Source organism: Barbus barbus, assembly GCF_936440315.1.
Source record: "Barbus barbus genome assembly, chromosome: 7".
NCBI classification, from domain to species: domain Eukaryota; kingdom Metazoa; phylum Chordata; class Actinopteri; order Cypriniformes; family Cyprinidae; genus Barbus; species Barbus barbus.
Window position 1 is genome coordinate 30,841,945 of NC_136735.1, and position 13,647 is coordinate 30,855,591.

Genomic DNA, 13,647 nt, shown 5'->3' on the forward strand with positions numbered 1-13,647 from the left:
TCACATGGACTGAATGTGGAATCAACTGCACTGATAAAACCTCAACGCTCTGTCATTTTTATAGACATTTCAACCATAAGGAAAAGATTCAGAGGAATACTGAAAAACATTAAATTTTAATGATACTGTCAGTATGAACATTATTATTTTTATGTCAGTGTTTTTGGGTTGTATTTACTGAGAATTCAACCTTGTTTACTTTAATATTTCAAATTTTTGTTGAAAAGCTTTAACTAATATTTATATTTTAATTTACTTCAGCTTCTTTTTAATTAACAAAATTGGTTTTAATAGCATTGATTTTAGTTAACAATAATGACAAATCTGTTTAGAACAATGTGAGGCAATTATTAAAGTTTTCATAGCAACATTTCAACCAAACAATTGTTGGTAGCTATTGACTTCCATAATAAGGCAAAATATACTATGAAAGGCAATGGCTACCGTCAACTGTTTGGTTACACATGTTTTCCAAAATATCTTCTCTTGTGTCATTGAGAATTAAAAAAAAAAACAATGTAAATGATGACAGAATTTTCATTTTTGGGTGAACTACCCCTTTAAAGTCAAATTGCATTCCTTTAAAAAAGATGAAAATAGATCTCATCGCTCATCTTGCTAACACTGTTCTTGTTATACACCATTTCTTTATTATACACAACTCTGAGGTCACTGTAATAATAATGTCTCCAAAACACGAGGGGTCAAAGATGGATGGCCAGACAAGAGAAAGAGGCCAAAGAAGGGAACAGGACAAATGAGATCCCAAAGGACTCGGCACCGTCTATATTATTTTATACTGTAGCACTATTTTGTGCAATACAATCCAGAATCCAATGACCTCGGTACATGGGTGCCAGTTAAGATATTGGTTACATATACCAAAATAGTGCAACAAGCTACTTGAAAAATCCCATTAGATTTGTGAATTGCGGGTTTAATGTTTTGCTGTTTTATGCAGACTTCATGATCTGGAATAGCTCCTCAAAGATCAGATGATAAAGCCTCTTTTTATGAGGTGCCACGTAGGATTTAAATCAAACTTCACTTAGTATCAGTGCATACATAAAACACGTGCATATACACCTATAAATTACTCATATATACATGTATACTATTGGCTGTTCAAAATATATATATGAAATACACGTGCACACTAATATGAAATCCATACCAATACATGTTATGTTAGTAAATATTATGCATATACACTTGTGAATAACTTGCGTATACATATAAACTTGACGCATGCATACACCTATAAACACTCGCACATACATATAAACTCGCTGCACGCATATACACCTATACATACTCGCATATACATATAAACTTGATCCATGCATATATACCTATAAACACTCGCACATACATATAAACTCGCTGCATGCAGACACACCTATACATGCTCACATATACATATAAACTTGATCCATGCATATACACCTATAAACACTCGCACATACATATAAACTCAATGCGCGCATACACACCCATAAAACACTTGTGCAAACATACAAAATAAAATTCACAAACGTATACAATTCTGATAAGAAAGACGCATGCTTTAGTTGTGTATATATCTATATGTTTTTAAAATGCCAAACTCAGTAAACACATTATTAATAAAATCAAACTATGTACAGTATAGTATGATTTATTAATAATGTGTTTATTTAGTTTGCCAGTTTTGGGGGGAAAAAATAATGTCGATATGAATTAGTTGCATATTGACATGAAAAAAAAATTTTTTTAAAACTTATTATTTTAAAACCTATTATAGCAGTAAATTTAAACTGGAGAAAGTTTGGAAGTGCTATTGTGCTTGATAGTTAAGGGACAATTCCACCGAGTGGGTTAAAACGTCTGATATATTTTTAATTAAAATTACTTTTAAAATAACACATTGTCAAACTGTAAAGCTTGTATTACTTATATAGTGATTTACAGTGAGTATTTTTTTTTTTGCCAATACATCCCTTGTACACAATTATTTAAATAATAAATGTAGCCCAAGTCAGTCCAATTTTTCATGTACAATTCTTGTGTACTGTACGTACAGTAAGGGAAATATTAGAAGTATTGTCTAAGGCGAGATATTGGCAAAATATATTCCAATATTTTCAGTCAGTTTGCCTACTAGGCAAATCTCCAGATGCCGGGACATTTTAAAATGCTGTGGCTTTATGCATTAAAACAGTGTTTTAAAAAAAAAACATTATTAATAAACCATGCTATACTGTACATAGTTTGATTTTATTAATAATGCGTATATGGGCGTCGGAACCATTGTATGTGGGTGGGACAGGACCCACCCACTTTTGAAGACCAATGATATTGGACCCACCCACTTTTACTGTCTCTAATTCAGCGAATATGTCTGTGCACTTTTCAGAGCGCCGTCAGTCAAATCCATTCCACAAGACATGACGAATGCCCTAATAAATTAAACTCCATTTAGCTACAGCCTTGAATTCCACACTGCTGCTTCCTCAAATCTATTGCACTTGGCTCACTTGACTACTCCAGTATTTTTTTTTTTCTGGGGGAGGACCCAGCCACCTTTATTTTGCTTCCAACGTCCATAAACTAATGCATTAAGCCAGGTTAAGTGTATTCCTTATGGGAGCAAAACGCCTTACGAGTAATTAAACGCGTTACGTTCTTATTCTGGACTTATCTGCTTATCTATACATCGTATGCTTTATTAATAATGTGTTTATTGAGTTTGGTCTTTTAAAAACACTGTTTTAATGCATCAAGCCACGTTAAGCATTTTCAAATGTCCCGCCGGAAGTGCCGCTGCTTCCTTTTACACTGAAATGCCTTCCGTTTACACTAAAAAGTTCACGCACATCCACATATGAAATCACTCGCATATACATATATACACAACTAAAGCATGCGTCTTTCTCATCAGAATTGTATGTTTGTGAATTTTATTTTGTATGTTTGCATGAGTGTTTTATGGGTGTGTATGCGCGCATCGAGTTTATATGTATGTGCGAGTGTTTATAGGTGTATATGTATGGATCAAGTTTATATGTATATGCGAGTATGTATTGGTGTGTCTGCATGCAGCGAGTTTATATGTATGTGCGTGTGTTTTTGTGGGTGTATATGAATGGATCAAGTTTATATGTATATGTGAGTATGTATAGGTGTGTCTGCATGCAGCGAGTTTATATGTATGTGCGAGTGTTTATAGGTGTATATGTATGGATCAAGTTTATATGTATATGCAAGTATGTATAGGTGTGTCTGCATGCAGCGAGTTTATATGTATGTGCGTGTGTTGTTGTGGGTGTATATGCATGGATCCTGTTTATATGTATTAGCGAGTGTTTATAGGTGTATGCATGCTTCAAGTTTATATGTATACGCAAGTTATTCACAAGTGTATATGCATTCATTACTAACATAATATGTATTGGTTTGGATTTCAAATTAGTGTGCACGTGTATTTCATATATATATTTTGAACATCCAATAGTATATACTGTATGTATATGTGAGTAATTTATAGGTGTATATGCACATGTTTTATGTATGTAATGATAAGCTAAGTTTGATTTAAATCCTACGTGGCGCCTCATACCTTTTAGTGTGATTAATGATCTTGCTTCAGAAGGATTGTCCCTGTTGCATGGTTTTGGATAAGAGATATAAACAGCTAAATCAATTATATATATATATATATATATATCTAAGCATGCAGACAGGAGAGTGTACATTATGTGTTGATTATTACCTGTATTCTGGTGTGTATTCAGTGATATCTGTGCTGTTTCTCATCCATTTGAACTCCAGCGGCCAGCTGCCCTCAGCCAGACAGGTGAGCACGAGTCTGTTCCCCTCCAGGTGTGTCTGTGCACCCCCTGCCTCTGTTTTAAAGTATGGAGCGATGTCTGTGAAGAGAACATCAATAACAGAATGAAAACCCATGCTTAATTTTGATATAATGAACAGTTAAATTTCCCCAAATGTGCAAAGATGGCTAATTATGATGCATGAATAAAAGCACACTGAGCATAAGAATAAAGTGCTGACCATGATATTTCAAACGGTCAAGGCCCACACACTGGCCAAATATTACTCTGATTAATGATATATCACCCAGGTTGATTCACCAGCCAATATTTGGCCATTTTGAGACTGATAACTGTGCCTGAGTAGACATTTAGAGTACATCTATACATATTGTGACGAGTCGGCTGCCTCCCCCCTTTCTATCATCACCACCCCGTCCCGTATTCGCCGCCCTTCACCAGGCTCCCGACGGGAGTGGGTGTGTGAGAGAGGAGGGGCGCTGAAACAGCCAGGGCTGGCGGCGTGTGATGAGGCGCACCTGATGTGAATAGAGCCTCATCACCGCCGCCGTTAAATGCTGAGCGCGCCTCTCCTCGGGAGACCGGTCTCTTCCCCGTGCATGCACGCTGGTGTCCTCGTGGGTCCAGGAAGGGAGCGTCGAGGAGGACTGCCGCACCCGTTAGGCGGCTGACGGGCCAGGATGCCGGGCCGCCGAATCCCCCAGAAGCGCCGGGAACCCAGGAGATGGACGAAGCCGCGCAAGAGACGCCGCCGCCACTCGCTCCCGGCCCCGAGAGGGGAGCGCGTGCGGCCACCGGACTCCGCCCCTTCCCTGGACCCTTCCATGACGAACACTATCCTCCTTCACTAGCCCCGCGGCACAACGAGGACACCAGATTCCCCGTTTATTTGGACACTTTGCCCCTTTGGACACTTTTGTACATTTTTATTGTTTAATAAAAACCTCTCCGAGGCTTGACGCCACACCCACTGTGTCTGTCGTTGGCTCCTCCCGCCACAATATATAATGTATATATACATATATACCTTAGATTTTCCTGTTGTTTTTGAAAGAAGTTTTCTCATTACGATTTCTCATTTTCTCATAAATAGCTGTTTTCTATTTCAATATATTTTAAAATGTCACTTATTCCTATGATGCAAAGCTGTCTTCAGTGTGACATGATCCTTCAGAAATTATTCTAATATGCTGACTTGCTGCTCAAGAAACGTTTATTTTATAACATTTATCATTACTGTTAAAAACAGTTGTGCGGCTTAATATTTTTGTTGGAACTGCGATACTTTTTTAGGACTCTTTGATGAAAGGAAGTTCAAACAGCACTTTCTTTCATTTATTTATTTAGGTGACAATGTAAAAGTCTTTACTGTCACTTTATCAATTTAATGCATCCTTGCTGAATAAAAGTATATATTTTTCCTCCATAAAATCTTACTGACCCCAAAATTTTAAGCCATATACTATATAAAGTCAGGATGCTCAGACAAAGAGGAATAAGTTTTAATAGTGACTTTGTGCTGTGTTTAACCAACAAATGGCTTTCGTCTGCACATTACACTTAAATATGAGAAATTAAAAAATACACACTTCACTAAGTCATCAACTGAAATGGCTGGCGCTTTCTATAGGCTTTCTGGTGCCATCTCTTGCAGAACTTGATTTTACCATGTGCGACATGATCCTGGATCAACATCTTTGTTGACCCTGGAACAACATTGTGATTAGCCAATCAGATTTGAAGAACCAGTTTATAGTTTTTGTGAAGTTTAGGCTTACAATCAGTGTTTGGTGCATGCACATCAGTGTCATTCATCTATCATTTCCATTGATTTTAGGAATTACTCGTGGTTAAGGTTAGTTTTAGGTGTAGGGATATGGTACAGACTAAAATTTTGAATTAAAATGTTGTTCCACGGTCAACTAAATATGTTGACCTACACTCTAAAAGAAATGGTGCTATATAGCACTAAAAGTGGTTATTTGGCTCATAATCATAGGGGAACCATTTCTGGTGCTGTATAGCACCAAATCTTGGTGCTTCAGTGGTTTTTGGTTTGGCATGACTGAGGGGCTATATAGCACCGCTACCATATACAGAACCTGTTAAACTCCTGTATGGCTCGTCAGTGGTTCTTTGGGGTGATTAAGGTGCTATATAGCACCACTGCCATACAAAGAACCTGTTAAGCAATTTGACAAAGGTGCTATATAGCACCAAAAGTGGTTCCCCTATGATTACGAGCCAAGAACCACTTTTAGTGCTATATAGCACCATTTTTTTTTAGAGTGTAGGAACACATCTAACTCAGCAAAATCAGGAAAATCGCCCTCTCTTAACCCAGTTTTACGTACTGTATGAGTCCTTGGGCTGTAGCATTTAGGCCATGATAAAAAACATTTAGGCCATAATAAAAATGAAATATACTTCTGAGAAAATCTGCAAATATACACTTGCCCCTAGACACCCAGTTAATGTGAAAGGAAAGACTGGTATTTTTCAAAAGAACAAGACACCTTCATGTCAGTATTGCACAGTCAAATTCAGACTAATTTACATAATACACGTTCACCCAATAAACTCAGAAAAAGTTCTCAAAGGGACTTTCACTCAAGTGCTTTGTGGGAAACTTGTTTCTAAGCCTTTGTGTATTGTGAATCTAATCTCTCCATCTATAGTCAGAATGGCTTCAGATGACATCACTAATACTGAAGAAAGGGGGAAAGGAAAGGGAAGTGGTGTGTGGCCAAGTATGGTGACCCATACTTGGAATTTTTTCTCTGCATTTAACCCATCCAAGTGTACACACAGTAGTGAACATACACCCGGAGCAGTGGGCAGCCAATGCTGCGGCACCCGGGGAGCAGTTGGGGGTTCGGTGCCTTGCTCAAGGGTCTCACCTCAGTCGTGGTATTGAGGGTGGAGAGAGTGTTGGTTATTCACTCCCCCCAGGTTACAAGTCCAACTCTCTATCCATTAGGCCACGACTGCCCAATCCATCCAGAACATCCAGCCAGTAGAAAACAGTAGGGAAGACATGTGACCTAAGATAAGACTGATAAAATGAGCTCTCCCGCTCTCTCTAAATGTGTAGAAGCTGGAATGCAATTCACACTACATGAATACAGTAAGTTAAAAAAAGATAAAAACATTCCATTAGGTCTTTAGTCATACTAAACTGAATGTATATTCACAAGACACACTGTAGGCTCTGTTGCATAAAACAGTAATCGATTTGGAATGCTTTTCAAGAAGCAGCAAAAGAGCAGGACTGACGTGACACACACACAAAAAACAACTTAGAATTGATTACAACAGAATTTGATTATAGCATTTCAAGTTAACAACATGGCACTCTTTGACTCCAGCATGTGGCTAAGCTAGCAATACTTGAGGAAAACAATCAATAGTTCAATTTCATATGAAATATTTTTGTTGACACATTTTAGAAATTCTGGCAAATATCATTAACAATATTTTCATTTACAAATTTCAAGTGACAGTCAATAACCAATACATAGCTGATACTATAAATCCATACTGCTTTGTTTAGAAAAAATATATTTTTACTCTCATTTATTCACAGTTTTTTTGATTGAGTTCTGTAATTGCATTGTATGTTATGTATGTACACATGATGCTGCCTTAGGATTTGGGAAAAACAAGGTATCTTAAGAAGGCAGCAAGATGCTGCTACATAGCTTTGGCACAGTCTGGTGTGTTGCCCAGGTCAACATTCAAATGAAACATGCTTACTGTCTCTTTTGAATAAAATGACTTCAGTCTTTTATTGTGAAGCTAAAGGCCAATGCCTCGGTGGCTCCCATCACACTTGTTAGTAAATTACTCACCATTTAGCAAACGCTTTCATCCAAAAAAAGACTAATTGGAGAAACAGCCCTCCTGGAACCACTAAGTGCTTTGCTTAAACGCACAGAGGTGAGAGAATAGAAATGTGAAACATTAACTCTTAAAAAGATCTTAACATTTTCTGATGAACACGTGAGTGATTTTTGCCTGTCAGTAATTGGTACAGGGTGTACAGTTTTTAAATGTAATTTTTTTTATTTAAATTTTATATTTTAATACTCCAGATAATTCAGATCAAAATTAATTTGAGTATTTTGGGGGACAAAGTAATATACAGTGGTGGCCAAAAATTGTTAGAACACCTGAGAGATCTGAAAATATTGATTTCTCCCTCTAAAACATGATTTAATTTCATAATGTTCATGAAACATGCAGATGGTTGCCCTGAGCACAACAAATATCGTAAGTGAGTTGTACCACTTTTATCCGCTTTTAACTTTAATATTTGGTATGTCCACCTTTTGCAGCAATTACAACAGCACATCTCTCTGGCATAGTGTCAGTATATTTCCTGAGAACTTCAACACTAATGTTATCCCATCCTTTCTGCAACTCAAGCCAAAGGCTTTCCTATGAATGTACAAAATATCTTTATTTTCCAACTCAATGTGGTTGAGGTTCAGACTTAGTAAAATAACTGTTACAAAAATATGCAGGGGGAAGATCAATGGAAGACCAGATGGTGGTCGACCAATATACTGCCAAGGCCGATATTTGGTATTTTTCAAATGTCTGCATCGGCCGATAAGTTTGTCCAAGATATCAGCATCAGCATCGGCTGTCAAAAACAATATCAGTCAACCACTAGATAATTAAACCTATTTATGAGACCAAGTTAATTTAGGATGCAGATTCTGATCTTTCCAGAAGTTAGATTTTTTAAAGACTCTTATTTGTCAAAGACAGATGAGCAAGAATACCATTACTATCTACAAAGCACCACTAAATGATAACTAATAACTCTCCAGTTACTATCATTGTTTTGGACTGAAACTTGGCGCTAAACCTTTAATCCTTAACCGATGAACGATTACTGTGTTCATCTCACAGGAAAGGAGCTTGATGTTAAACTTAATGAGGCAAATCTGTATTTCTTCTAGTGCCAAATACACCATGCGAGGATCATAGCACCCTGTGATCTGACCTTTTTTGTGGTTCCAGTATAATGAGACTGCGTGACAGCCCAGCACAATCGTACAGTTTTGGCCCCCCACCCATAATGCACCAGTCTTTTCCTCTGGCCTCAGGATACAGTTACCAACAGAGAAGATCTGAGCGCACAGACAGGTAGAAGCAAGCATGGGTAATCAGGTGGAAGAAATGGGGTGATCAGTGACATTTACAGATCAAACACACACAAACATTTCGGTGAACTCTGGCACAAGCTGTCCACACACACTTGTACGTGCATACACACATCACAAAGACTCACGCAGCGGAAGAGACAGGGTGATCAGTGACATTTCCATAAAGTGGAGGCAGAAGATTCTCAAGGGAACAGGAAACAACATAGGCACACACACCCTTTTAAAAGTGCTTTGCGACCAGGAAATCTCTCTGTGAAGGACTATAGCACGCGCAAAAGAACTTAAAGCAGGAAGAGTGCGATCTGTGAAATGGAAAGGACAAACATTATTGATAGAATCATCAGTCTGTGTTACCTGAACTGTGCAAACTCCAGGGCTTATATAAGACATGAGAAACTTTATTTTCCAAATAAAGACACAGTGTCTGGCATTCAAATAAATACTTATTCTAGTGATGCACCGAAATGAAAATCTTTGACCAAAGATTAATATTCAGTTGAAAAAAGCAGTTTAATTTTGTTTTATATTTTTATTGCATTTTTAAATTAAATGTATTACAAATAATAACTGAATAAACTACTTTAAACAAAAAGCTGCATTTTCAGAATCTTAATATTACTCATTAATTAATAATTTAATAAATTACTTAAAAAAAAAAACAATGAAACCACATTTTCAAACTCCAGAGTTTTTAATCAAACACTATTTTTAAATGTATGAAATTATTAGCCTATTAATAATAATTAATAATTATTATTATTATTACCTTTCTCTAATATATTATCTATAAGTATTTATAATATTTTAAGTGAGTATTTTTCCTTTATATGGTATATCTTAAATATGCTACATGCATTTTTAGATTTAAATTTTTATAATATATATACCAATAATATATTAATATATTACCAACTGTCTACAATAATACTGTTTGCTCCATATTTTAGCATGAAGCTGAGATATAGCTTCAGTATATAAGATTTGATCAGTTTCACATTCAAGCGTCAGTGCCAAAAATGACATATTACAATAGAAAACAAATTGAAGAAGACAGATGAGTATCTCTAATACTGGGTGTTATGTTACAAAAGAAAAGAAAGGAAAAGAACAGACTGAGCTTTTTTGCACCTTCATGCTTTTCACACTTTTAGTTATAGGCCCACTGTTCATCACAATGTGTGTGTGCTTAAATTCTGAAAAATAAAGATCTACTTTCAGTCGGTTCTTTGTGCAGTTCACCGATGCACATTTTTCACTGGATTTGTTGGATTCAAAGTTAATTAAAATATATAAAATGCACCTAAAATAAACAGAAACCTTACTTATCCAGTGTTATAAAGTGACTAGATAAAGAGTAAACTGATGGTGTATGATAATATAGTATAGTATGGTTTTAAAATCAATATTAAATTAAAATTAAAGCACAGTGATTGCATCTCCAATGCATTTTAGCACATATTTCAGTCAATTTCAGATTTAGTATATCTTTTTATACACACGCATAGCTGCAGGCACACGCTGTGACTCTGCAGGTTTGCATTTTTGTTTACAAAGTGGCCAATTGTCACCTGCCACCAACAGTTTTCTTCAATCTCAAATAGCATGTGGTTTAAAGGAACAGAGAGTGTCCCTTATTTTTCCCTGCTGAAGTTTACAATTCTACCTTTAGAGAAAATGCGAAAGCAAAAACATTATATTTCATTAGAAGCTGTTTGCAGTGATGGAGGGACTTCGGCTCTTAAACAACCGCATAGCAAAGCAAAAACCACCTCGCTAGACACACGCTTGTATTGGCTCGTTCGAAGAACAAAGACATAAAAAGCAGTATAGAAACAGATTCAATTGTTTGAAATATCCCATCACCCTTTTGTGCTCAGGTAGACATGTACAGCTGAGAGAATTAGTTTTTCTTCAGAGGGCAAATAGAACAAATGCACAATAATTACTGTTTGCCACCAGATAAGGGGGTTAGTGAAGCATTCGGCACGTTTTTGTTTGCCTATAATCAAATTAAAGTTCAAAAGCATGCAAAATCTGACAGCTCTGAAAATTAAGTACTAAACTAACACTGAATGAAGAGAGAGAGCAAAAACAAAAATAAACAGAAAGCTGAAAGAAAAGGACATACACAATCTCTCACTCAGACAAACACAGGCAGGCAGCTAAACGCCTAAAATTTCTAAATGTCTACACCACAGGCTGTATAATGGGATGATCGTCGTTCTATTGTCATATTGTCACTTGTCTCACTAATGGTTTCATACAGTCTGTACTGTAGATTCACAGAAAAATATGGCTACACAGCGTTCGTATTGAAATGTCTGATTTGTATTTAAACTTTGGTATCTTGGCAAATCTGAGGACATGTTTGAGATCTATTCTGATAAAGGAGAGGCGATTGTATATTTGCATGCTCATTTGCATTATCTCTCGATGCCAACTGCTATTATCCCTTAAAAATAATAGCTTAATTACACTGTTAAATGATCTCTAAAATCTAAAAATGATATTCATTTTTATATTGTACATCATAATGCCTAAATTCACTTGTAGCTTTTAAAAAATTGCTTTTAGTTTTAAACGGTATATTTAAAAATAGTATATTTCAGAGATGCTATTTTGGTTTTTATTAATATTTGGAATTTAAATTTTATGTTTTGTTTAGTTGTGGATTGAGTCATTTTCTTGTGTGTTTTTATAGTTTTTAGTCATTTTCATTTTTAGTACATCAAGTTAAACTAAATGAAAATGACAAATGTTGCCTTGGAAACTAGATGAAAAATGTGTCTCTATATACAGAATTTGAGCAAAAAGTCATTGCTCTCCAATTCTTCCAATGCTGTCTTAGAGAAACAGTTGAGATATTGACAGCATTTGTGATATTTCTTTCCTGCAGTTTTTCTTCAACAAAATCCAAATACAGGCTTAAACACAGCTCGACATAAGATTAAGTTATCAGAGAGCCTCGCAAACACAGACACGTACCCTCAAAAGCATAAAAGTTCTCTTGACAGTCCTGCTGTTTCACAAGGATACCACAACATATTCACAACATACCCCAGAAACGTCTCGACGCGCTCTAGAAACACTCTTTCAAGTAAAACGGGTGATGAGCTCCATCTAAAAGAGTTACCATTCTCCAAAAGAGAAATCTCTTGACATGCTGTATTAAGAGTAGAGTTGTTATATGTTCCCTTGGCACCGATCACAAGCAAAGGTAAAGAAGGGGTGATTTTATTGAAAGGCTTCACACCCTTTCTTTCTTTTAACCTTTTCTCAAGAACATGTCAAAGACTTGATTCTCACTGATTCTTTCAAGACATTCACCAGGGTAACCTTAGTGTGGTTGTCTTGTCTTGACGTGATGGACAGATGGATCTCTTTTCATTCATTATTCAGATCAGTTTAGATCAAAAAGCATTCACACCAAATTTATCCTGACGATCAAAACCTCACGGAAGGAAATCTACAGACAGGGAGCATATGGCAGGTAATTCTTTGATATGAAACTGTAATTGCAAAAAGGTTTTATAAGATTGCGATTTTCTCAAGAAATCGATGTTAGAAATATTAAATCCCCGAATTCTGCAACTGACCAATCAGAACAAAGTATTTCAGAGGCCTGTGTAATAAATAACCATATATACCAGATTTTGATTGAATAAATACAGTTATGCAGCTGCTACAAAAGAACATTAAGAACATTAAGCACAGAGCAGGTGCGGAAGGTTTTGTGTGTGTGTGTGTGTGTGTGTGTGTGTGTGTGAGTTTTTGTGACAAATGAGGACATAAATTTGTATAATGACACAGGTATGACACAGGTATTACAAGGTGAAGGTGACTTTTCTGGACATTGCCCCATGTCCCCACTTTTAAAAACGCTTATAAATCATACAGAGTGAGGTTTTTTTGGGGAAAGTTGAAATGCACAGAAACATACCTCTGCAAATGTAACAAAATGGAAAAAGTCTGAAAAAAGAACCTTGGCAGAATTTCGTATCTAAGATGGACAAAAGACAAGTGTTAAATGTCAACGCTTTTCCATTTTTCTGAGAGGTCGGAAGCCACTTTGAGAGCCGTTTTCAAAAACCTCCGTTTTCAGTTAACTATAGAGAAGTGTCTTTTTGTTCTCAGAAATATTGTATTAATGTGAATATAGCATCAGATCCATGACTGTTCAGAGATTTCTAGCCTTTATATGTCCAGTCCCTTTCTCCTCTAATTTATTACATTTCCCCTCCCTTAATTCATATTTTTCCAGTTTGCCGTGAAAGCTTGCTCTGTTTGAAAGCTTGCTCTTGCTCTATTTGCAGCTTGCAAGTTGTAATATCTCTTTGGTTGCAATTACAAATTAAACAGCCAAAACCTTTTAAAAAATTACTGTGAGCAGATTACCTTTATACCTAAAATTATTTGTCCACTAAGACTGTATTTAAAACACTAGTCAGTCAAAAGAGCCTTTTATCCCAATGTACAAACAATCCCACAACCCTCAGAATTATTAGAGCTGAGATGAAAGAGAAGTACACATGGGAAGTGCTAATTATTACAGAGACAAAAAGTCAGAGTGGTTTATTTCCTGAATTTTCTGACAGCTTGTCAGCTCTTCAGCCCAAATTCAATTATTATTTCCGACTGTT

General features: G+C 36.2%; 1 protein-coding gene across 1 annotated transcript in view; it reads right to left on the reverse strand.

The window, feature by feature from the left end:
* The window catches only part of LOC306872731 (protein sidekick-1-like), a gene marked incomplete at its 5' end in the record, with an annotated part of 135,210 nt that overhangs the window by 45,167 nt on the left and 76,396 nt on the right, over positions 1 to 13,647 (reverse strand). The window contains one exon of the mRNA XM_079421492.1: positions 3,752 to 3,908. Coding sequence (XP_079277618.1) covers positions 3,752 to 3,908 — 157 coding nt within the window. The remainder of the gene's footprint in view (positions 1 to 3,751; positions 3,909 to 13,647) is intronic.